At 34.7% G+C, this 27,110-nt stretch overlaps 1 protein-coding gene across 1 annotated transcript in view; it reads left to right on the top strand.

Moving 5' to 3' along the window:
• LRP1B (LDL receptor related protein 1B) overlaps positions 1-27,110 on the top strand; it is a gene marked incomplete at its 5' end in the record, with an annotated part of 1,526,008 nt that overhangs the window by 529,039 nt on the left and 969,859 nt on the right. The window contains 2 exon segments of the mRNA XM_057550915.1: positions 7,003-7,122; positions 11,722-11,850. Coding sequence (XP_057406898.1) covers positions 7,003-7,122; positions 11,722-11,850 — 249 coding nt within the window.

The following is a 27,110-nucleotide window of genomic DNA, read 5'->3' as shown; positions in this document are numbered from 1 at the left end:
CAGGCAGTATTTTAAGAACTTTGCATGACTTAACCTCTTTTACACCTCACAATACCCTATGAGGTAGTTTCTATTATTTTTCCCATTTTAGAGATAAGCTTTCTATACCTGTTTATTCTTAAGTCATTTGCCCATACCATGGTATTATGTAACAACCCTGGTACCTTGGGGGTTTAATGCAACAAAAATCCAAATTTTCACTCACATCACAATCCAATTGGGTCATCAGAAGATGCTTCCTGTATGTGCTGTTTTAGGCTCCCTCCGTTTTGGGTCTCCGCCATCCCGGGGTTCTACCAGTTGTTCTGCTGGATTCCCTGCATCCAAAGGGTGGATAAGTCAAGAGACAACAGAGGATTATGAGAATCCTTTAGGGGCCAGGTTAGGAAGTGGCACAAACTAATTTTGCATATATTTCATCATCTGGAAGCCACATTCACATAGCCTGAAATTAGCTAAACCAAGGTTGGAGCTTAGATACTCTGGCTCCAGAGTCCAAAGCTGTGCATACGGCACCACACTCAGAAAAAAAGAAAACGAGTGGTAAAAAAGATATGAGATTTAGTACGAATTAATTTTCTATCCTTTTAGAATTCCTCTTACTATTTATTAGTAATAAAAATTCAGAAATCTAGTTCTTGAATCTATTTCTAAGTTAAAGAACGACTTAGAAGCTTAGATACCTCAAAGCTACCTACTACTTGTAAACTGTTAACTTGTGTTTTATACAGAAACTATACTCAAACTTTGAGAATACTCTCCTATACAGCTTTGAAAAGAACACAAAAATATTTCTTAACATCACAGAATATAGTGGGTCTGTGTTGGGGAGTCTTCATAAATTGCATTAGATTTAATTTTTGAAATAGTAGCTCCTCTCCTTTAATTAAAAAGATACTCTGGGCTTCCCTGGTGGCGCAGTGGTTGAGAATCTGCCTGCCAATGCAGGACACACGGGTTCGAGCCCTGGTCTGGGGGGATCCCACATGCCACGGAGCGGCTAGGCCCGTGAACCACAACTACTGAGCCTGTGCGTCTGGAGCCTGTGCTCCGCAACAAGAGAGCCCGCGATAGTGAGAGGCCCGCGCACCGCGATGAAGAGTGGCCCCCGCTTGCCGCAACTAGAGAAAGCCCTCGCACAGAAACGAAGACCCAGCACAGCCAAAAATAAATGAAAAAAAAAAAGATACTTTTCTTTTATGATAATGCTGAAGAATATAGATAAGATACCATGTTTCCATATTTGCATTCTGATTTGCATATTTCATCCCCTTAGATACTAGTGATCTTCCTACTTCAGTGTAAGATTCAAACCATTGATAATGTTGCATGAGCCAATGACTATGCTTCATTTAAAGCAGTTTATGAAGATTGATGAGTCAAGCACAAAATTTCTGTTCTACTCAAATAATCTTTCTGACAAAATTAATCTGATGCACTTTTAATTATGTACATAATCATTATAGTGTTGCATGTAATTAAGCATAAATGGTAAGCAGTTCAAATAGATAACATTACAATAATTAGTATTGCTTTCACAGAGCCAAGCCAAATTTTAAATTTTAGTTTCTCATGTTGTTAGCTCTTCATAGTTATTTACGATCTGTTAGAAGAAGCCATATTTACCGTTTCATCTGATATCATATACTGTTTAATTGTCTCCATATCACCTCTCTGTACATACACAAATTCTCATGCAGGATAAATTCGGTAAACCAAAAGCTAAGTTGCCCTTGTCTCTTTTGCTATTTTCAACCACCAGACTCCCACCTAATATGTAAAATCATGTGTGAGGTCTGATCTTTCATAACCATTTTTACCCATTTTCTCTTATTTCTCCTCTTTTCTCGCCGTCACTACCATGATGTTGGTAACCTTTTAGCATGCATTGTACTCTTCATACTCCAGGGGTTTCAAGATTGGAGAGAGCAGAAAGATGGAACCAGTAGTCTATGGATTTTCTACTTCGGACTGAGACAGGGCAAAGGAAGAGTTGGGCTATAGGGATTATGTGGAAAACAATGCATTTAAAGCAGTGAATTAATATGCCTGTCCTAAGGTACAGACTAAATAAATTAGGTAATACCCCTACCTTCATGCTCTTTATCCTGTAAGATATTGGTCTTTTCTATGAGAAACTGTTCCTCTTTCTGTCCGAACCCCTTACTGCATTTATCTCTGTCCCCTCTGCGCCACTGAAACTGTTTTTAAAGGTCTTAATTGATCCTATTAGGAAACCCAGTGCGGTCTTTAGGCTTCGTCCAAGTATATTTCTCAGTTTTTAATATTTATTGCCCTGCTTACTTCCATGGACTGTTTTTCTTCCTTAGGTTTTGTGAAGCTTTCTATGTTCCTCATCTATATATTTAGTTATTTCTCAGTTTTCTTTTTTTTTTAAACATCTTTATTGGAGTATAATTGCTCTGAAATGGTGTGTTAGTTTCTGCTTTATAACAAAGTGAATCAGCCATACATATATGTATATCCCCATATCTCTTCCCTCTTGAGTCTCCCTCCCTCCCACCCTCCCTATCCCACCCCTCTAGGTGGTCACAAAGCACCCAGCTGATCTCCCTGTGCTATGCAGCTGCTTCCCACTAGCTATCGATTTTACGTTTGGTAGTGTATATATGTCCATGCCACTCTCTCACTTTGTCACAGCTTCCCCTTCCCCGTGTCCTCAGGTCCATTCTGTACATCTGTGTCTTTATTCCTGTCCTGCCCCTAGGTTCCTCAGAACCTTTTTTTTTTTTTTTAGATTCCATATATATGTGTTAGCATACAGTATTTGTTTTTCTCTTTCTGACTTACTTCACTCTGTATGACAGACTCTAGGTCCATCCACCTCACGACAAATAACTCAATTTCATTTCTTTTTATGGCTGAGTAATATTTTATCGTATATATGTACCACATCTTCTTCATCCATTCATCTGTCGATGGACACTTAGGTTGCTTCCATGTCCTGGCTACTGTAAATACTGCTGCAACGAACATTGTGGTACATGGCTCTTTTTGTCAGTTTTCTTTATTAACACCTTTTCTTCTGCTTGCCTTTCACATGTAAAAGTTCTCTAGGTTTGATTTATATCATAAATAGTCTTTTTTAAGGGATGATTATTTTCTCTTTGGACTTCAATTACCAATTATGTGTTTTTGACTTCCAAATCTCCACCTCTAGTCCAGACTTTTCTTCTTAGATAGACTCAAATTCGCAACTCCCTCCTAGCCATTTTCTTGTCAACATTTTGAACTAAACCATCAAAAGCAAACTTAGTATTTCCCTCCAAACCTCCAGTCCTTTTGTTATTCTTAATTCATTTTATTGGTACTGTTAACTCAGTGTTACTATACTTTCACCAAGTTTTTGGCCATCCGCTCATCTAAATATTCATAGTCCTAATTTCTAGCATTTTAGATAGCTTTTCTTTCTTTACTGTCTTTTACTCATCTTTCTCCTTGTTATTAGGCACTTTCAAACAATACAAGTCAGAGTATATCACTTCTGTCCTCCTTAACTAGCAATGATTCCCATTATTGAAACAGAAAATTCTACTTAATCTAAGAATTAATCTACTTCTGTCTGGCCCCAAATAATAATTCCAGTCCCATTTCCCACCACATCAAACACTGTGTTTTAGCCACACAGGGTTATTTACCATTGTCTTTATGTCTTACATGCTGTCATTTTAAAAAAATTTATTTTCTCATATTGTCTACTTTATCTGGAATGCATGCTTATAAATTTTGTCTACTGAGCTCATCTTTTAAATTTTAGTTTAAATTTAACTTCTTTAACAACCTTTTTTCCAGATACCTACCTCTATTTCCAGTCTCTGGATGAATTCTTCTCTTTCCAGCTAATGTCACATGTATTTTTATTTAGTATATGTGTTGTTCTGCTATGAATTATAGCTGTTGTTTACATTGTTGCGCTTCTCATCTAACCCCACTCACTTCCACACTCATGTTGTAATTCATTATTTTGTCTAAAGCAATTTTGCATCTGTGGAAGCCCAGCAGAGTCCTTAGCATTGACTAGGTGCTCAATCAGTGTTGAACTAAAAGAAACATATAGAGTAAAGGCAATTTTGGACTGATTCCACCATAATCAAACAAGATTTGACAACTCAATTACCTAACTTAAAGATGTAAATGAACTATCTTTAGGACCTAGTTTAATTTAATGGACTAGAAATGACACCTGAGAGTGTTAATCTTCATCCTAGAATTAAGCTATTTTTCTGATTTATTAGTTCATTCATCCTATAAAAGTTATAAAAGCACTTCTTGTATCTATAGCACACTACTAAGCTTAGAATGACAAGCAAATAAAAAAAAATACACCATGGCTTCAACCATCACCAGATTGTACAGTGGGAATTAGAGGCATTTTTGAGAACATCGGCTTTGTTTGTAGTCAGCCTGACCTTGATTTGAAGTTTTGAATACCATCTCCATCGTATATTTACCATATAATCTTAAATTAGTTATCAACCGTAAGTTTCCTCATCTGAAAACTATAAATTACAATAATATCTACATTTTTGACTGGTATGTGGTTTCAAAGAAATTGCACATTTTAAAAACTTGATATATATGCATGTATATACATATATATATATATATATATTTATGTTTATAATTTATAGCTGTAGATACTGGTGGGGGAAACCAAAATGTAAATAAGTACCATATGAAACAAAAATGTTATAATTTCTAAAGATCCATTTATTCTATATTTTTATTAATAATGTATTTTTACAGACCAAATGACTGGTCTTTGCACATTATATAAATGTTAATATTTATATTGGCATATAATTGGCCTTGACCCCAATTCCAAACCTACAAATCAGCTGTGTTGATTTGTATATTGTCTTAATTTATATCAAGCAAGCAGAAATTGTTCCAGGTATCTCAAAGAGAAATAAATTTAATATAAAGTGTCAATTGTAATCAGAACAGTGGAAATTAGAAGTCGAAGAGGGCACACCTAGCTTTCAGCTTATGGAGCTGCAGTTATGTTCCAGTTAGAGGGGAAGCTATGATAACTGATGAGTTTACTAGTAGCATGTTGATAGGCAAGAGAAAAAGACCAGGTTTTTATCCTGGGGTGCTTTAGCCTTAAGAGGTTGACAAGAAAATGTGGAACTATACAAAGGAGGCTGTGAAATAGGAGGAAAACCAGAAGTCCTGAGCCCTGGAAGCAAAGTGATGAATGTACATCAGGGAAAACTAGTTAACAGTGTCAAGTGCTGCTGATAGGTCAAGTAAGATGAGGACTGAGAAAAGGCCATCACACTCATCAACATCAAGGTCATTGGAAACCTGTATCTGAGCAGTTTCTGTAGCAATGGAGATAAAAGCTTGCTGGAGTGGGCTTAAGATAGAAACAGAGAGAAAGAAAGAGACAGTGAGTATGGATTATTTTGTAAATGTTGTTATAAAGAGGAACAAAGATACTGGGACACAGTGACTCATACAGGACGTGAGATCAAGGTTTTTTGTTTTTAATGTGGGGAAAAGTAGTACAAGGGTCAGAAAACATTCTGTAAAGGGCTATAGTAGATATTTTAGGTTTGGGGGGCCAACTAGTCAACTAAGGCAACTAGTTGGGTTGTGTCTGTAGTGTAAAAACAGCCATAGGCAATATGTAAACAAATGACCGTTGACTGTGTTCCCATGAAACTTAATTGACAAAAAGGGATGGAGGCTTTAGTTTGATCTAATATAAATTTTGAAAGATGATTTTGAGAGGAAGTAGAGAAAAACTGAAGTGATATCCTTGAGTAGGTGAAAGGGGATGGGATTTGTGCACAGGAGTTGGGGTTGGAGCTTTAATTATGAGTTAAACCAAGTTTGAAAAGCAAGAAAAGAATAGGCAGAGGTGGGTAAAATGTGAAGCATAAATCTGTGGAAAATTTCTTTCAATAGCTTCAGTTTTCTCAGGGAAGTAGGAAGCAAGATCATCTTATGTGGGTGACCATTATGAAGGAGATTTAAAGTTTTAAGAAGAGAAGATACGTAAAATATTGATAGTTTCATGAAAGAGTTGAAAAGCAATTGGGCTAAGAAAATACTAGAGATAGTTAATTTTTTAGTAAAATACCAAATTTTCAGTTTGGAGTATTCTAGCTGTCCTTTTCCACACTGGACTTTCATATATTTTTATTAAAATTTAAAATATTTCTGAAGCACCAGCTAAACTTGTGGCAAATATCAATTTATTTTGAATCATTTAACCTTGATCTTTAAAACCCTTATTTTTCTCCCCAGGGGGAAAAAAGAAATTGTCACGACCCATTAATATCTCTATTTTCAGACACCACAGTCAGTCATACATTCTATCTGTAATTTTTCTTGTTTAGCAGATCTTATTCCTGTTAGAAATTATTTGTGAAATGAATATGCCTGTGTCACTTCATCTGTGTTTCATGCATTTATCATACTGAAACCTAATTTGCTCTAAGGTTTTGCTAACTTTGGCTTCACTGATGTATTTGTTCTGAAAGGGTTTAGATATTATGAAATATATTATGTCCAGTAGTTGTCTAATATTTTGCCACCTGCTTCAAAGGTTATACATGGATTAGTAAGTCAAAACAAGCCCTCAAAAGATAGAATATCAATGGATGTGTCAGATAAGAAAGGCATAAATGGTGAAATCAACCACTGAGTTGACATTTTTCCTCTTGAAATAATTTACCAGAATTTGAAAGGATTTGTGCCTTTGAATGTACGTAATAAGGGAAAAAGTGAAAGAATGAACAGATTGATCTGAAATTTTTATTAACAATACTTCAAGCAAATGCAAGCCAACATATTTTAGAGGGAATAGATATTGTTTTGTTCTGTCAACCAGTCATAGAAACTTTCTAGGAAACCAGTCAAAGCTGTATTATTATGGTTATGCACTGAGTAAATATTAACGTTTAAAGTTAAATAGTATACATGTGTGCACAGTTATATAGACATAATATCTTTGCTTTTCCTCTACAGAACTGTTGCCCAATTGCCAGCAGTTGAATTGTCAGTATAAATGTGCCATGGTCAGAAATAGTACAATGTGTTTCTGTGAGGACGGATTTGAAATAAAAGAAGATGGAAGAAGCTGTAAAGGTAATTATGACACGTAATTCTACTCAATTTTATTTTAACAGAGGCTTAATTAACAGAAATTTAATAAAATATCTTCAAGCACCTACCATGTGTTCCACACAATGTTTATGTTCACTTTATTTTTGGTCTCTTGAGAGTTAAAAGTTGGCTCTCCCCCAAAAACCACATATATAAACATTAGATAAGCATTTATACAAATCAATTTTCTTTCCTTTTTTGGTTGAAGTGTAGTTGATTAATAATGCTGTGCCAATCTCTGCTGTACAGCAAAGTGACTCAGTTATACACATGCAGACATTGATTTATATATTCTTTTCCATTATGGTTTATCACAGGAGATTGGATATAGTTCCCTGTGCTGTACAGTAGGACCTTGTTGTTTATCCATTCTAAATGTAATAGTTTGCATCTACCAACCCCAAACTCCCAGTCCATCCCTCTCCCTCCCTTCCTCCCCCTTGGCAACCACAAGTCTGTTCTCTGTGTCTGTGAGTCTGTTTCTGTTTTGTAGATAAGTTCATTTGTGCCATATTTTAGATTCCACATATAAGTGATATCATATGGTTACAAATCAATTTTCAATTCATATTGCAGTAATGACAGACATGGGACATGTCAACAATGAGATGTGTTTTGGTCAGTCACTAAAACTTTGGATTTAATTATTTTAACCTCCTAAATATTTTATGTCTGTTATATAGCTGCAGTGTAGTAGACATTTATTATCTACTAAGTTAAGTTAATAATAGTCATGTAATATTCTTTACAACTTTTGCATTGGTAATTCTGGTGATTGATATTTGACCAATGCAATAATGATGAATATAAAATATTTATTTTTTAATGTCTTAATTTTTGTTTTTGTGAACGTTCTACACCAAATGTTTACTTTCCAAAATGACTCTACTCTGCCATACTGAACTATTTTAGGTTACTTCTTCATTATGTTGAATCCAAATATATATACATATACATAGTATCATATGTTTGTGTGTGTGTATATATATATATATATGATATATCCACAATATAAACAATACATTATTTTATATGGTATTTAGAATCTCTATATAGAAAACATTGAATATAGAATCTGTGTATAAAATTGAGGCATATCTGTGTTACCAGCACCACTAATAAACAGAATATTTTCCAAAGAAATTGGTACTTTGCTGATTACTTTAACCCTTTGCTTTAATATTATAACATTTACCTTAAAAACAGAATCTTAAAGTTGAAAAAAATCCTCAGAGAATATTTTTTAAAATCCTCATGACAAAAGTGAGAAAAGTGAGACCCTGAAAAATTAAGTGACTTAGTTAAGTCTGCACATCTTTTTAGTAAAAGACTTGAGACTAAAACACAGATCTCCAGAGCCCACTTATTCTTATCCTAGAGAGGCTCATTTGTTTATAATGTACATCAGGCTTGAATTTTCAGTTTGTTGTTTTTTCATTTTCTGCATAATACAAATATTATAAAAACATGTATTATTAAATGTTTATCAGACCCAAAGGCTGCATAATCTGACTATAGGGGGACCAAACTGGTATATTTTATTTGACTGACATTATTCTTAAACCAACATTTGAAAATCAGAAGGTTGCACACAGAAGTTCAGACTTTATGAAAAAACTCAGATTTGTCAACACTAGACCCCTTACAATCACAAAGTCTGCCAGATATAAGTAGTACCTCTGGACATGCACGCAATTTCAAGTTCAAAACAACACCTGCCATTCACACAAGGTAGGCCAATATACTTACCTGTATCCTTCTCACTATTTTGCTATACCTCATTCCTATAGGTGTCAGGATTTTCAGCTCCTTTTACATGAATCTCTTTCTCCTGAATCTCTCTTTTAAATCCGTAAAAATCACCATAATCACTTTCTTCTGTTGAACATTAGTAAGGAAATACACAGCAATTTTTATGGAAGTTCACCAATAGAAGAGGAGATTTTTTTACTTTCTCTGCACTCCTGGATGGCCAGGTCTGAGCATCATTTACGCTTTCCTGAAGGAATTTCCAGGATATTCCCTGTCCTTAAAGGAAGAAAGAAGATAGCGCTACAAGTGATGTTTCTTTGCAGCCAATTTTGTGGAGTTACATCAATGTCAGAACAGTGCATTCTGACTAAGGAGAAAGAACAAAAGAAATCATTATTCATACTGCTTTCCTGTGTAGCATAATCACATATCAGAAAAACTAAAATAGGAACCAATAATAGTAAAGTTGAAAAAATCGGTGAAAATGTTATAGATAAGAATCATCATTTCTGCCGCTAGGGGCTGGACTCTATCAAATTCAAGATTTAATTTCACATTATCACTGTGGACTTCACTCCAAATACTATTCTTCCTATCCCCAAAGCTACTTACTTCAAACAAGCTGTCTATAAATGCAGGCTATTACACGAAGCTAAAAAAAAATCTGAGAGAAATGCAAATAAATATCATACAAATGCATAGTTTCCCAATTTAAATGGTTCCTTGGCTACTCAGCCATCTTTTGCTTTTCCTTAGTCAACTCCTTTCTTAGCTTGGGGGGTCAGAGGATGGGGTTGAGAGTTCCCACCCTCTAAGTCACCTGTTTGATCTTTTTGGAGACCAGTCCCATTCTGAGAATATCTAGTAGCCCCACCCTGAGTCACCTCATTACCATAGACTTAGTGTATTTCACAGGGCTCTGTTAGAAATAACAAAAGATACTCCTATAGCTCAAAAATTACAAGGTAACTGAACTCTGTGTCAGAAACAGAGGACAAAGTCCAAATATATATTCTTATTATACCCAAGCAGTTTAATCTGCTTAACATCCTTCAAAGGAGGCTCATGGACTCCTCTTTCTTGCCTGCCTTTTTCATATTGGTATCCTAAAGTATTTTTCTATAGCTAAGCTTTCCCGACTTTCCCTTTCTCTCTGTGGGATCTAACCCTCTCCTATTTTTTTAATCTATTATCCATACGCTATTGACTCTCAAATACTCCAAGACAGATCTCACCTTATATTATTGGTTCCATATTTCCAACTACTTATTAAATGTTTACTCAAGGATGCTCTACAGATACCTCAAATTTAACACATCCAAATCAAACTCATTTTTTCCTCCCATGATACCTCCACTGTAATCTACACTTCTTATAAGATTAGACCACCATTCTCTTCTATCATATCCAGTCAAACTTCACATGTTACCTATTCTATTTCTTAAACATTTGAGTCCATTCCCTCTTCTCCATTCCCACTGCTACTGTCATTGTTCAAAATATTATGACTTCGAAATACAATTTCTTGTGTGAAATTAGCACATAGCTAATTTTCCAGGATCTCTTCTCTATATTCACCAATCCGTTTGTCATGACTTTGTTTAGTTTTCAAATACAAAGTTGATCATAAAGCTCATCTAATTAATGCTTTCCCAGTGCCTATGTATAATGTACAACACTTTAGTTTAGCATACAAATAACTTCATTATCCCATCCCAAAGCGATTTTCCCAATATCATCTCTTACCATTTCCTGTTATACACCCTTACTCCACCTGACTCCTTATACTTCTTTGAAATCCCTACTGTGTCATCCCAATGGCTTTTCACATGCTGTTTTGTTTAACTGGAACACCTCTTTCCATCTGATCCCTTTTTATTTAGTCTGAGGAAATCTAAATCATCCTTTAAACTCAGCTCAGTATGCAGCCTTCACATTTTCCCTTCAATTCCAAGCAGGTTCATTTACTTCTCTGTGTTTCTATTATAACTAGAGTATGACTCTATTATAAGGAAATGCATAGAAATGAAATTCTATATCACTAGACTTGTTTCACCTAGAGATTGAAATCATGTTTTATAAATTTTGGTTTCTTCAGGGATTAGTATAGTGCTTGGTACACAGGACAGACTGAATACAAATTTGTCTAAATTACTAGCTGGCAGAGTTTTATTTTTTTTAATTTGCCCGGTTGGTTAAGAATCATTAAGTGCCTGCTGCTTACAGAGATTTGAACAAGATGCTGGAGGAAAAAAGTTTAGCGAGTGGAAGTAGGGAAGAAATAGGAGGAGGGCCATAGATATTAAAATAAAAATTAATTAAGATAAAATTTCTGTTTGCAACAAGTACTTAATAGTTTCCTCCTTTTGATTTAGTGAGGGTGGTTTACATTGCTTAGCTCAGAACTTTTATTTAATCTGTTCATTGAAAATCGTGTTGTCAGACTAATTCTTTGTCAAAATCCTGAAAAAGCCAGTGTCGTAAACAGTAGAACTCTTCAGCAAATACTCATTGGAGTGCATTTTATACCTTTGCACAAATATCCAAGGACTTTTAGCCTACGCATCAAAAATGCAAATAAATTATCTTTTAAAGTAAAAGATTTGGTGTTAAGCTTGATCTTGTATCTCCGTAACTATTAAAATGACACTGAACTTTATGTTCAGTTAGTGTGGTTTTGAAAAGATGTATTGGAGTTGGCTCTTTCTCGCTTTTCTTTTTTTTTTTTAAATAGCTTATTTCCAAAGTTTGGAAAAAATGTTTTCTTCAGGGAGAAAAAAAATGCCCAACAATAAATCTGCTTAGAAATGCTGTTAATTTGCCTTTTAGATCAAGATGAATGTGCTGTTTATGGTACATGCAGCCAGACCTGCATAAATACGTATGGATCCTATGCTTGTAGTTGCGTGGAGGGCTACATAATGCAGCCAGACAGCAGATCCTGCAAAGCCAAAAATGGTAAGTTATCTAATTTTTGGTCCTTCCAGAATTTATTTCCTATTTGCAGTTCTTTTCATTAGAAATGTATATAGCAGAGCAATATGGACTTTGAAGAAATAGATTTTTTCTTCATTTTAAGGAAATGATCCATACTTAGAAAGCCAGAGAAGTTCTTTTAGTTGTCACTGATTACTACAAAACTCCTTCCATTACAGGAAGTTTCTAATGAACAAAAACCTGTTCAAAAGAAATGGATTAATTGATTTGAATTACCCATCTCTCTCCTGGACTGTATAATAGATTCCTCACCGGTTTCTGTGAGCCTCTGCTTTCCCTCTAAAATTCATATTTCACATAATAGTTAAAGTTATCTGCTAGAATATAAACCAGACCATGTCGTTATTTTGCTTAAAATCTCCCAATAGTTTTCCCTCATGTTGAGAATAAAACCCAAACTTCTCACAGGGCCTCTGAGGGCTAATGGACTAGTACCATTTACCTTTCCATCTCATCTCCTACTACTTCTCCTTTCATCACACCCCAGCCATACTGGTTTCCTTGTCCTTCAGCCACTTTGCTCTTGAGGTCTTTTCACTTGCGTTTGATCTGCCTGCAATGCTTTTCCCTATGATAGTCACATTCTTATCATTCAAGTCTTGGCTAGAATGTCAACATTCAGAATGACCTTCCCTGACCATTCTATTTAAGGGTGTGTACTCTCTCCATCACAATCTTATTTCCCCAACTGTACTTATTATTCATACCTATTCTATCACTACATGATTTTTTAGTTTTCTTTATAGCACCACCATTTGAAATGAACATATTTATATATTTGTTTATCATCAGATTTACCCAGAATAATATAAGCAAATTATAATTTGTAAATTATAATTTGTAAATTATAAATAATTTACCCAGAATAATATAATAATATAAGAATTAATAATAATAATATATTATTTCATAATAATATTATGAAAGTACAGAACTTGTCAGTTTTGTTTGCTGTTATATACTCAGTTCTGACCATTGCCTGGAACATATAGGTACTCAGTGAATATTTGTGGAAGGAAAGGAGAGATTGAGGGAAGGAAGGAGGGAGGGAGGGAGGAAGGAAGGAAGGAAGGAAAAAGAAGGAATTAATTTTTCTTTCTAATTAAGATTACTACAATGAGTGTTCCACTCTTAAGTGTTTGAATTTCATGTTTCAAAACTGCCTTCCCTTTACCTCTTATCTGCAAATAAAGCATACTGTTTCTACATAGTGTTCAGTCTTAGTATACCCTCAGTAAATATTGTTGATTTGCTAATGAAATAGCCTTGAGGTGCTGGTAATGATAGGATAACACTAATTTTTTGTTGTTTTTGTGTGTGTGTATATGTGTGTGTGTGTGAACTGAATTAGCTTGGGAATAATATAGGCAGATATTATACATGGTATTCCATCTGGCATCTTCTCACTTCCTCCAAATCTGGTTTCATTTCCTGCATTTTCAAATGATGAAGTTTTGATAAATTAACGAATGTCCCCTACTCCCTTTTATTAACAATTGGAAAATTAGGCATGGGAGGGGATTCTCTTTCCTGAAACCAAATTGAGCAAAACATTGGATTTGCTTTGCAAGCTGCTGCTGTTTCCCTTTACATCGTAACCTCATGTTATAATTTCAACTATTTCTCTGAGATAGTATGTTTAATTATTTACAAAACATATTTGTATAGAAAATTACCAAGAAAGGAACTCTTTTACTTCTTAGTTTATTGTTTTCAATTGCTGACTTGGTTTATGAAGCCCTATTTATTTTTCAGGGGCAATCCTCTAGAAAAATTAGGTCAAGTTATGTGTTCCTCTTTTTTTCCACCACTGAGAGTTCTGATTTAATATATCAACGGGCTAAAGAAGTGGAAGGCTTTTTCTTTGCAATTTCTTCTATTGATCCCACAATATTGCTGTGAATACACAGGGAGGGTGTAATGTAATAAACCCTATACAAAGAAGCACTTCCCCTCTTTCTACACAGAAGGGTCTCTGACAGAAAGAGAATGTAGTCAAAGAGGGATGGTACATGATATAGTGCTGCATCTTTGAATGTAGTCAAAGAGGGGTGGTACATGATTTGATGACTCTAGCATTGATCATGGAATACATACGTAAACGCCTTCACCTCTAGTGGTTGGCTTGATGACAATATTGGCATACATAGTTAGAACAATACACAGTTTTCATGGGGACGTTCCTGTGGTTTGTAGTTTTAGGAAAATGAGTAATATAATAAATGAGTACAAGTCTATAACATATACTGACTAGTTCTAAAGGTCACATGGATATTTGAACAATGCATTTGTATAGTTCAAAAGAAAAACGATCAGTTTTGCTTTAGTTTTCTCATATTTGAAACAAATGTACAGGAGGATTTTTTTGCTTCCATTAGATTAAATGTATTAAAATTCCATTTAATATATCAGCTTTAAATTTTTCTGTGGCAATTTTATTTACTATGGTATTGCTGTGACTGCAGGGTGCTAGGAAGAAGTTATAAAGGTAAACCCCATTTGTCTTCAGGCTTTGACTTTCCTCTTTTCCATTACCTGGCTGCTTAGATTAGCACCTCTTTTTTTCTTCCTTTAAAATTTTACCCTACTGGATTCTGCAACCTGACTTTCCCTCCAAGTAAAGCCAGAGTTCAAGGGATTCCAGAAGCTGGGATTGTGTGAAATTAGGGAAGGGTTAGAATGGGCTGACCCCAAACAGTGGATGTTTGTAAAATATCCCTAGGCTTTAGACAGAAAATGCAACATAAATATATCAGACCCAGAGGATACAGTGGACAGCTAGAACAGCACACAAGAGGAAAGTTCTGCAAAGGCCTTACTAAATAATAGATGGGAAAATAAAAGTGCCTAGGAAAGGTAGCCTTTTATGTGAAGGCAGAGGGTGGCAGAGTCAGTTGGCTGGGAAGCTGCTTATAAGGTGATGAACTAGTTCAGCACAAAATAATATCATGGTCACTCCCCAACTAGTCACCCCAAAGCTTGCCTGTGGGATCTTATTTTCAATGTGACAATTGATAGTAAATAGGAAAATGAATTTAAGTTAATTGATTATCCCTCTTTTGTAGTATAATGACCAAATCGAAGTAAAATTCATAAGCCCTAAGAGCACCTTTAAGAAATACCTCTAGTAGGGGGAGGGGATTTTAGGTCCTGTAGCAGTTGGGAGAAGAGATTAATGTTAGGCAGGAGGCCTTTTCATTCTTGATAATTCATGTAGTACAGACAAATTCTTTTCTTTTCTACACTTAGTACGATTCCCCTGACTACTGAAATATAGAATCAAGTGTTTCAAAGTTGGGAAAATTTCAAAGGTAATCTAGTCCTATCCATGTGACATCAAAATAGGTGATTTCCAAATGGAAGGAAATCTACAGAACTCTCAGTATATGTAAAAAAAAAAAAAAAAAAAAACTTTATGCATACTTGATATTACTATGTAGTAGGAAGCATGCTAGAATGTGAATGTCATGATGGATTGTTCATAACTTTGGAATGGGACACATGTTAAAAACTAGTCATTTTTGAATTAAATGTTAGGACATGTCATTTGAAAAAAGATGTTTTAAAGTAACTGTCAAGCATCTATAGGTATCCAGTAAAGCATCCTGTGTATTTTTACATTTTTCGAAATTAGAGTTCTAATAATGACATCAAATCTGAAAATGAAAAGTTTTTTGTTTGTTTTTTAATTTAGCTTACTTTCTTTTAACTGATTTAGACTGATTTTGTTATAGAAGTATGTGTTAAATGTGGGCACCCAGGGTTGACTGTGGGCTCATGCAGAACCTGTGAGAGTGAAAATAATAGCTAAGCGTGTTTAATTTATGAACTGTTGGCAACTTTGAATGAACTGATAAATTCAGGCTCCTTGGACTATACTTTTCAGTGTCCTAGCCACTTGCTGAAGGCAGGCATTTACCCCAACATTCAGTTCTATGTAACCTATAGGCCTCTATTGATTGCATCAAAGCAGTAGCAAAATAAAGAGCACTAGATAATTCTATGCTCATCATTGCTGAGTCACCACATTAAATGGTACCATGTGAGAGAGAGTACACCTTTTTGCCATAGAGCAACCGGAGTAGTGAGAGAAGAGAGTCCATTAAATAACTTTGAGATTCTATTACAGCTTATGCTTTGCTGTTCACTGATTTGGGCGAGGGTAAGGGGAGACTTTTTAGGCGATGGGACTCTTAGTTGTAAGAAATACAAATTATAATCCCTGTGTAATCCATAGAAGCACACCTCCAAACAGTGTTAGAGAGTGTTTTCATAATACTCACTTTCTTTGCCACAATTTAAAGACTCCTACTTCTAATCTCTATTATCATCTACTAATAAATAGTTTAAAATTTTCTTTTGGAAGGTTGGAGGAATCATCCATGGTTTTCTGTCAAGGCTGGCTCTGCTCATGGGGAGAATAGAATAGGCTGGTACTTGTATAAAAAGGGACAAGCCTGGGAATTAAAAGAAAACAAAAAAAAAAAAACAAAAAAAAAAGGGAAAGGAAAGGGAAGAGCCCCTGCTCAGAGTATCATACTCATCAGCCACTTGTGATGCTTGGAATTCAGTTATTAAAGTATAATTGCCTTTTTTATTTTCTTTTTAAAAGAAACACTCCATATTAAAATTTAAGTGTTCATAGGAAGAGTAACATATTAAGTCTTAGTGACCTTGATTACTTAAGAAACTATGGATCAGATCTGTTTCAGTCTACCATCTGGCTAAGAATGGCTTCCCACAGAATGCTATGTGATCATGTCTTGACAACATGAAGATTCACTATTTAGAGTTTTTACTATTTTTAGATAGTCCAAAGGTCTAGTTCCTGCACAGTTTGTCATTTCATTGAGGCATAACTGTGAATGACACTTGATGACATGATGGTGTATGAGGAGCTCTGAGCTAGGAGCAAGCCTAGTAGACCAGCACCAGCATAGAAATCCAGATTTGTCGTTTTTTACTCAGTCACATATGCATGGAGGAAATGATGTGCACTATGGTAAGTGGTAAGTGACAGAGAAGTAGCTCAGTGCCTGGAACAGAGTATGTGCTGGGTAAATGCTTGTTGGATGCTTTAAGCAATTTCCTAAACATTCAGGAAGCAGAATAAGGGTATTGGGATATTGAGGGTCAAAAAAAGGAAAGTCAAAAGGCTGGAAGAGATTCAAAGGGTAATGGTTGTTTTTTGGGGTTTTTTGTTTGTTTTGTTTTTGCCAGTTTCATCATGTTATTTAGGGTTCAAGCTGCCTTTGCTGTAGTAGAGGCATCAAAATTGGCTGGGGAGCTCTGCATAATCTCCATAAATGTGCCCCCTCAACCAGTCCCTCCTCAGACAAACATGCAGTCCGAGTGCATGTTTGCTGTGCAAATATAGCTGGAGAATAAGCGACACCGCCTGCATTCAGGCAGTATATCCTAAGCCTCTCTTCTGTACAAATACTAGAGCTTCACAACTCCCTTTGATAACGAGGCCTGGCCATTGAAAGTATTTTTTAGAGTACTCCTACCCTATATCTTCTCTGGCCCTTTACTCAGTTGGAATTCACATTCCATGACAGGGCAAGGCAAGGATTTCTGATGGAATTTCCATTACCCAAATTAAGCGTCACACTTTCTTTTTCTACCCACACGACTGTTAATGAGTTTGCCAGTATTGAGGTATAAAACTCCTCATGAATATTCTAAGTCTGCTTTTGCTGGTTTTTTAAATTTTTTTTTTTAAGTTTTTGGTTTTTTGTTTCCTGGAGGACATCAGTTTCACAGTGTAACACCTTTCTTGATATCTTAAATCTTGTTTCCAGCAACAAATTTGCAAGATTGATAACAGTCTTACCTGTCATGTGTTTTATGTGTCATGACACCTTTGATTTACCCATAATCTAAAAAAATATTAGACACAGAAAAAATGCATGTCTTCCATTTTCTTTACCACTTAACATCTTAGCTGCAATCTAGCTGCTGGTATCTTTGTTTGGATATTAAGAATTACATGGCGACATTTATGGGCTCTAGATTTGACAATCAGTAAACTTTGTTTTCACAAATGACACAATATATAAGTACAAATTTCTATTATTGTATTTTTTTATAGAATAGCTATTGATTGAACTAATATTTAAATCCTCAATATAAAATATGTAATAGATCATGTCATGTTCTACAATTAACTCCCTTTCCTTGTCTTAAAATTGGACAAATATAATGAAAAACAAAAAGAAATGAGGCACATTTAAATTCATAGAAATTACAAGTGGTTTAATTTTAAGATTACACATGGCTATATAATTTTTCTATTGTTTTGTTTGAGAAAAGTGTAAGTATAGCGCTATCGAAATCCTCAGAAAACCTAAGCTTAAAACCTGACAGAAAAAAAAAATTTTTTTTTTCTAATAAGGGAGAAATTTTTTTTTTCAGAGAGTTTTCAAGGCATCCCCTGTATCAGTTGCAGTCAACAATGTAATAACAGCAGTTAGAGAATGTCTCTTGAGCACTCTTCCCCCAGAGTTCATATTTGCCCTTGACTTTGATGACAAATATTCTGCATATTCTCCCTATTCAAGCTGCTTAACGTCATTTTAGTCCTGAGAAGAGAAAATCCATTGTATTGAATGCATTTTTAAATGTGTGTGAGCATTTCTTCTTCACACTAGGATTCACACAGCCTCCATCTTTGCTTTCCATGAAAGATAATACTTGCCAAGTTATTAGACAAATTATATCTTAACAGACTTTAGAAGTTTAGAATAACATACCATCAAATTACAAGGGATATATATCTAGTAAAGTAGCTAAAAGTTTGGTATATAATCACCATTGAGTATTTAGAACTAGTCTGTTTTTTTAATAGCGAAGTAGAAGATTGTGATCTTAAATATAGGTTATCTATTTACATCCGTTGGCAGCCCTGTCAGAAAACAGTGAAATAGATTAAATGACCTTTCCCTTTTCCACCTCTAGATAATGAATTTTTAGATGTCTACCTCCTTCCTCCTTATTCTAAGACGATGGTTTTGTTTCATATTCCCCTGAGAAAATAGAAGCAGTCAAAAGAGAACTTTCTCATCCTGAACTACATCTACCAATCTATCTGAATCTAGAACTAATCACTTCATCCTTCTCTTATTTGAATTGAAGAACAAACTGACTTTGTTCCTATCTAAGGCCAATCCCGGCCTTTGTGTATCAGTATCACCTTCTCTCATCTGTACAAGAGTTAGACTCAGACAGTTGTCTTCTTTATTCCTTGAATCATCAAGATATTCTTTTCTCCTGGATCATTTCCATCAGTATACAAGGATGTAGTAAAGAGGCTGCAAAACAGCCTCCTTTAAAACTGTATTTCTCTCCAGCTACCACTCCATTTTTCTTTTCCCATTATAGAAAAACTCAGTGTGTTGTCTCTTTCTCTATTTTCTCCTCCTCCTTCAGTGGGTCTTACCTTCTTATCACTTACTTAAACTTCTGTTATCAAGGTTACCAGTGACCTCTAGTTGCTTAATTACTCAATTTTCAGTCCTTAGCACACAACTTATCCTGTCTCCTCCTTGAATACTTTCCCTTTTAAAGAGTGTATTCTTGGAGTTCTCCTCTTACCTTACTGGGCATTTTTTTCCCCCTCAGTTTATTTTGCTGCATAATCCTCATTTTGTCAGTATTTTCAGCATGACTCAGTGTTCAGTCCTTTGGACATCTTCTCTTCTTTAATTGATTTCCTAAGTGCTCTCACCCTGTATCATGACTTTAAAAACACATCCTCTTCCATGGTTTTATTAAACATCTAGAGACTGAGATTTGCCAGTTTTTATCACCAGCCCTGAGCGCTTTGTTGAACACCAGATTCACTTGAATATTGAGATCCAACTTGCCATCTCCATTTGGAAATTTAATGGAAATATCAAACTCTATGTGTCCCAAGCTCTTGATTCTCTCCCCTAATAATGCTTTCTCCAGTGATGGCCATCTTGGTTAATGTGACCCCATTCACCCAATTGTCCAAGCCAAAATGCTGGAGTCTCCCTTGAATCCATTCTTTTTCTCAAACCCTTTATTTCAAACTTTTAAATATGTTCTGAATTGGACTACTTTCTCTAAAGAACAGCCTGCATCCACATTACTACCAATGCTTTACCTTTCATGAAGCTAGTCATGCTCAATAAATCTTTTTTAAATGTATAAATAAATATGCAAACACTGAGACAGTATTTTCTTTTTAGGAGACAAAAGTGGCTTTTTAAAGGACCCATGCTTTCAAACTGGAAATATTTTTAAAGCAATTTTGTTAATGTTGGTTTTTATAGTGGTAAAAGTCACATAATCTAAAACATAGTATTTTAACCATATTTAACTGTACATTTCAGTGGCACTAAGTACATTCACATTGTTGTGCAACTCTCACCATCATCCATCCCCCCAGTTTTTCACCTTCCTAAACTGAAACTCTGTCCCCATTAAACACTAACTCCCCATTCCCCCTCCGCACCCCCGCACCCCCCAGCCCGTGCCATCTACCAGTGTACTTTCTGACTCGGTGAATTTGAATTTAACTATTCTAGGTACCTAGTATAAGTGTAAAGCAATTTTTAAATGAGCCAATACCTATTACTTATTAAACTCAATCATTACCAATTTATAAATTAAAGGGACATGTCTGAATTGGGAAAAATGTGCTTCTATAGCTAAAGAAGTTTCTGTTTGCCACAATTAGAAAGGTGATTAGGAGATTCAAAAGTAGCCATAGGCCACCTCTCAGTAATGAATGTGAATTGACCATCCCTGGATTATCTGCTAATTTTAATATTAATTCAGTAATCTAAAATTTGAATGAATCATGCTCTGAGATTTTGAGATTTACCAAAATAACCCTTCAATTTAATTAAACTTATACTTTAATTAATTAAATTTGGTATAATTAAATTTATTTCATTTTCCTGATTAAAAATCACAATGCATTATTTTTGTCATTTTACTTATTGACATACACTATCATTGTTTATTTTTTGAAATACACTATCATTCTTAAACTTAAAAAATCAGTAAAGTATCTTTAAAAACATTGGCGCATCCATATTCAAACAGCCCTTCATGTGTCATTCATTTATTGACCACTTACCATGTGCCAAGTAAGACCTTCCAGTTAGTAGGGGAAATATAATACTTCCTTGATCTGGTGGATCAACTCTTTAAGAAACAGGGAAATTGTGAGAGCTGTTGATTTGCAAAATGAGAACCTCTTTTAGTGTGTGTGTGTGGCACGATGTTATTGGCTTTAACAGTTTTTCAGAAAATGATCCTTATTCCTGCAAAACAACGTATTTCATTGCTTCTCAGTCATCACATTTCACATTGAAATATCCTCTAAATGAAGGTAGCGGTATTTCACTAATAACATCCAAATAACAAAAAGGTTACATTGTTTTAAAGTCTGTAATTCAGGTTGATCGGTAGTTTACCTGAGTGAGTTTTTACAATGCCCAAGACAAGATTACAAAAGACAACACTGACCTAATATGCCAGCACTAAACCCATCATCTCGTAAAACCGACTCTGCTTTTTTTCCTGTTCCTCCCTATCACCCAAATCTCACATTTCCACAGAATCCTTGACCCCATGTCCCTTATTATCTACATAAAACAGTCACTACAGTTTAAAACTTCGACTTTATTACATCACCCCATCTCTATGTAGGAACACAATACCACCCATTTTAGGTTCTTCTACCTATTTTCTGAGAAATTAAAATAGCGTTTCCCTGTTCAGTAATCCAGATATTCAATACCTGTGTCTACAAGTTTTGTTTTTTTTTTACTAATAACCTTGGGTTACCTTCTTTATAATTAAAAAGATAAATACCTTTCTCGATTTATATGTGTGAAATTTAATGTGTTCCTGAACCTCTGTGGATTCTCTGGGGCTTACATTTCTCCACTGGCCCCTGCTTCCAATAGAAATGTCAGCACACATGGTCATTCTTTCTTTCTGTATTGCATCAGTCTAAAGGAGAACAGAAATACCTTTTCCTTTTTACCTAACTCCTTTCCAACCTCACTCCAGAATACTACCACCAAGGCAGTGTATAAACAAGACTTTTACATACTACCTTCCCATCTGATTTGGATTATATTACACCACTTTAAAAGTAAAAGCAAAAACAATTTTAGAAATTAAATGGGAAATATATCTATCCTACTATATTCTACTCACACATATCCTATTCTATGTATCATTTCCCAGTTGATCTTCAAGATATTTTTGCTCGTTATACTCTTTCTAAAATTTATATTGACTTTCCATTGCACCCCAAATTAAAAATAAGTTTATCATCTTGACATTGAATGACCTGTGCAATATTTTCTCAACCTACTTTCTCAGCTACTGCAAGCTCTATGTGAGTTTGAATCTAGTTCTTTTTACTTAGTAGCTTTGTGATCTTAAGCAAGTTACTTAAACTCTAAATAACTTAGTTTTCTTACCTATAAAATGTGGATAATATTAGCACCTGATTCTTAGAGATGTTGTGAGTGTACAATAAACTGATAAAGATGAAGCTAGCTCCTAAAATATGCTCAAAAAGTTTGCTATTGTCATTATCATGATGAAGTACTTTCACCACTAATGCATGCTGTACCCTCAGAAACTGAAAAACTGAGGTTAGTATCTTCCCAACACATCTTAGTCTTTCCCACATCTGTGCTTTTGTCAAAGCTGTTTGTTTCACCTGACTTCCTTTTTTGCTTCTTCTTCTTCAACTTTTTCTTTTTTTTTTAAATCTCTGCATGTCCAATTCCTGTTCTTCCATCAAGGCAAAGCTGAAATCAAATGTCATCATCATAAAGGAACTTTTAACTCTATTAAACAGATACGTTTTTGTACATTTGTGCTGCTGTAACAAAATACCACAGACTGGGTAACTTACAGATAACAGAAATTTATTTCTCTAGAGGCTGGAAGTCTGAGATCAGAGTGCCAGCATGGCCTGGTGAGGGCTGTCTTCTGGGGTGCAGACATATTGTATTTTCACATGGCAGAAGATGCTAGGGATCTCTCTAGAGCCTCTTTCATAAGGGACTTATCTCATTCATAAGGGTTCCAGCTTTGGGACCTAAGCACCTCCCAACTGTCACCTCCCAATACTGTCATCTTTGGGGGTTAGGATTTCAACATATGAATTTAGGGGACTCAAACATTCAATCATAGAAAGATATGTCTAAACATTCTGTGGAACTCAATGTTACTATACATGTTTTATGAAAGGTACCAAACCTGACTTAAAAAATACAGACTTTTATATATATTTAGAGATGTATATACATGTATATCAGTTTTTCTGTTAGTTATATCTTTCTTGAAGACAGACTGTCCTGCTGGTCCCCTTCAGATACTAGTTGAATACCTTAGAGCTATAAATTCTAAAAAATAAAATAAAAAATGCAATAAAGCGTTTTCATCCAATCAGTTAAGAGTTTAATATAAATGCATTGTGACAATAAAAGGCAGTGCTAAGATAAATTACAGTCTAGTTGTAGTAATTACATTTTCTTGCTTAGGTGAAAACTGTTTTTAATGCATTTTAATGTTTCCACATTCGATTCATATTTTACTTTTTCTTTTGTAAAATCTGATAAAATAGTTTCCTCTGACATGTGGCACAGCACGCACTTATTCTAAATATCGTTCAGTTCAGTAAAGAGATTTTTCCATTGACAAAATAGTTGAGGAAAATGGAGAAACAAATTTGGCCATATTTGTTTTGGAAATGAAAATATTTCGGCCCTGTATCTTTTTTTCACTTATATGGTTAACTTTATCCACATTATCAGTTTGGTTTAGTTGACTTTGGTCTATAATTTATTATATTATTTGAATAATGCTTTTTTTCTCTTTTTTAAACTAGATAATTTCCTCCTAGTATTTCATATTCAACTTTTTTTGTTCATTGCATAATTTTAGAAGTTTTCTTTTCTTTTTATAAAAATTTAGTCTCTTTATACAGATTGCTCTTCATTTTTGTTGCATATAGTTACATTTCACTTCCTATGAGGGTTTGCATAATTTTTTGCTACAAGTTGTTATCATTCTTCTCATTTCTAACTTCATCATATTTTCCTTATTATTAAAGACTTTATACATTTGTGTATGACAAACTAAAAATAAAATTGTTTAAATTCTTCTTTAAGTTATTTTAAGTTTGTATTGGTTGTAAACCAATTCTTTGGGCTGTACAGATAACAATTTCCCTTTTCCCATGCTTTAGTCTGGCTCTTCATTTTATATACTTTACATGGAAGTTATCATTTAACCTTTTAAACAGTTGAACCTCATTCTTTTTTTTTTTTTCTCATATTTGAAATAACAGATATTGAGGTACACCTACCTAACTTCATTCACTGGAGATAATTGCTCACAATTACAGAATTAATTAGGGGAAATCAGAACACAGTATAACTAGATGATACATATTTTTCTATGTGTATATGTGATATAGATACGTTTATTATGTACATAAATATTTATTAGGCTTATATTTATTTTTAATTATCTGAATCCACAATTCCAGTTACTTAAAGTGAAACTAGCTGAATTAATATTCTTAGAATTGAATGGAAGAATAGGGAGTTTAAATGAAGCTGTAAAAATTAGTTTTATTCACTCTGAAAACATTTATTTAACATCAACTGTATGTCAAAATCATATTATTATAAGTATATAAAAACATTTTTAGTATATTCTTGACTATGAGAGGAGAAGGATATGTTTGCAAGGATATGGTTATAGTGGCTTGGAATTTAAAGAGATATTTTTATGAATCTAGTCAAATGAGGTATTTCATGTTTCCAAGCTTCTCTTTTTAATTCTCAGTTTTCTAATCAGTTTTTAAAAATTATGACACTGATTAATATAACATGATAGGAAAAAAAACACGTTCTGATTATACACATCTCTATAACTGTTTGGGAGAGAAAATACTCTTTTTTATGCTGTTGATATATGGGTGGGAGTGAAGAGGATGAGGACAGTTTTCCTCCTCCAACATGAATCAGCTGACAGCCTATCGTAGAGGTTTATTCAACTTAAGTCTTGATTCTCTATGCCAGAGTATTGACTGAGGGCTTTCTTGTGTTCCAATCTCTTCTATGTGGAAGGTTAATATTTATTACTTCTCATTAAATGTTGATGTAGAAAACCCTTTGACTGAAGTCATCTGATGTGTTTTCTAACTGTTCCTTCAAGGAAACTGTTCACTGACTCTCAGTGTGGCATCTGATATGAGCATCACATTTATTCTGATCAGTCTTTTATCATCATTACCCAAGCTATTGATGATCTTCACTTGGCATGTGGAAGCATGCGGTAATAATGCCCACTAGAGATCAGTGTAGTGCGGGTAGAGACGGATAACCTTTGTCAGGCCTATGCCCCCTTTCATCATGAAGTAGGAAAAAAAAAAAAAAAAAAAGATTTATATCCCTAGCCCCTGATGATTTTTGTGGGTTCTTGTGTTTCAGTAGCTTCTCCCACTCCCATATCAGGCCTTATGTTTTATTTGTCTTACGTGGGAAACCATAGATAATAATTAGCAGAGACACATGAGTATTACTTCAGTAAAGCACATCACAACTAACACTAGAAGTATCCTTCCTCCAGTATGTCATTTGAATTTTAAAAGTCACCATTATTATATCAAACCATGTCAATTTATGAAGCACCTGACTTTCTCTTTATTGGCTTTCTGTTTATCTGAAGCTTTAAAATCAGTGGTTGATATGTTTTGCATTAAGATAAGCAACTGACTCACTCAAAAAGCAGCTACAAAAATCAAATAGATTGATTAGTTGTGTCCAGTAAGCATTGCCTGTGTTGACCATTAATTTATTTTTATCTCAGTTTCTCAAGAGAAACTCAATGCTCCTTCATATTCCAGCCTCTCTTCAAAGAATGTTTATGACATACTTAAATTTACTGACTGGTAGGCAGTTTAGAAATTGTTGTCTACATCTGGACTTCTTATAAGCTTGGCAGTAGTGGTTCAGTTTTGAATGAGAGGTGATTTCACTAAAGGTCATTTTGGCTGTCAAATGAAGACCATAAGCACTGACATTAGTGTCATTATATCTTTGTTAACCTGATAACACAGCCGTCTAAGACCCCTTCCTAACCTGAGAAATCCATCCATGATCCAACAGGCTTCAGAAGTGCCAAGCTCAACTGGAAAACAAACAGAGCTAGTACTGTTGAAAAGAGACCAAGTTTAGACTTCCACATTAAGGAATGGCAAGGGCAAGTATTACATGATTAAAGATGGCTTTAAGAGATTGAGAGAGGAGCCAGCTGGCTAACCAAGCTCAGATGTAGTCACTTGACAAGGTTACATAAGCAGAGAGTTCACAATTTTACTGATTCTTCTAAGAGAACTCTTTATTATGGAAATAATATTAGTATTTTTGAGACTTACTTTTTGTTGGTTTATACCAAGCAGTCCAGGGACAAGTTCACTTCTCCATTGAGAAGAAACTGTTGGGCTATTTAGTTTATAATCTCACTGAGGTTGTATTGTTGTTTACTTTTGTTTGTTTTGTTGTTTTAAGATAAAAAAAACATTTAATGCCTTTCTGAAGGCAGAGAAGAATCCTATGGCTTGATTGAAGTAATTTCTTAGGAGTAAAACTTCAAATACTCATGGAAGGCCTTGGGATGTGTTTCAGAGTTGACATTTTAGGCCTGTGAGGGAAGACCTAAAATCATCTTCGTTGGAGGGCTCTTCTATTTGAAAGATACACAAGGAGCCTGATATTCCTACTTCCCCAAGAAATGATGAAGACCATTAAATAATGTGTTCAAAATGTTAGACGTTTAATTATATTAGCCATAGTGTGTACACTTGCTTTTCTCCTACCATTACAGTGTTCAGTATCAGTGTCTTGAGTGATCTAATAATGTTTATGAAATTTCCTGAAGAGACAGTATTTCTCTGGATTCCATCCATAGGTTAAGAAATCCAAATTACTTTGTAACGTTTCACAGAATGTTTCTAACAAACTCTACTGTGTAAGGGTTCCATGTGTCCTTTGGACTTATTCAGAAAATTTGTAGTGAACGACTAATAGGTTCCAGACTTTTTATAAATGCTAGAGATAACATCAGCAGAAGTAGAAAAATACACCAGAGAAATAAATAAGATATATACAATGTATGGTAGTGATAAGTGAAAAATAAACTCGGGA

This window comes from Balaenoptera acutorostrata, chromosome 8 (assembly GCF_949987535.1).
Source record: "Balaenoptera acutorostrata chromosome 8, mBalAcu1.1, whole genome shotgun sequence".
Taxonomy (NCBI): domain Eukaryota; kingdom Metazoa; phylum Chordata; class Mammalia; order Artiodactyla; family Balaenopteridae; genus Balaenoptera; species Balaenoptera acutorostrata.
Note: the sequence above shows the minus strand (reverse complement) of the source record. Positions and strands in the feature narration are given on the sequence as shown.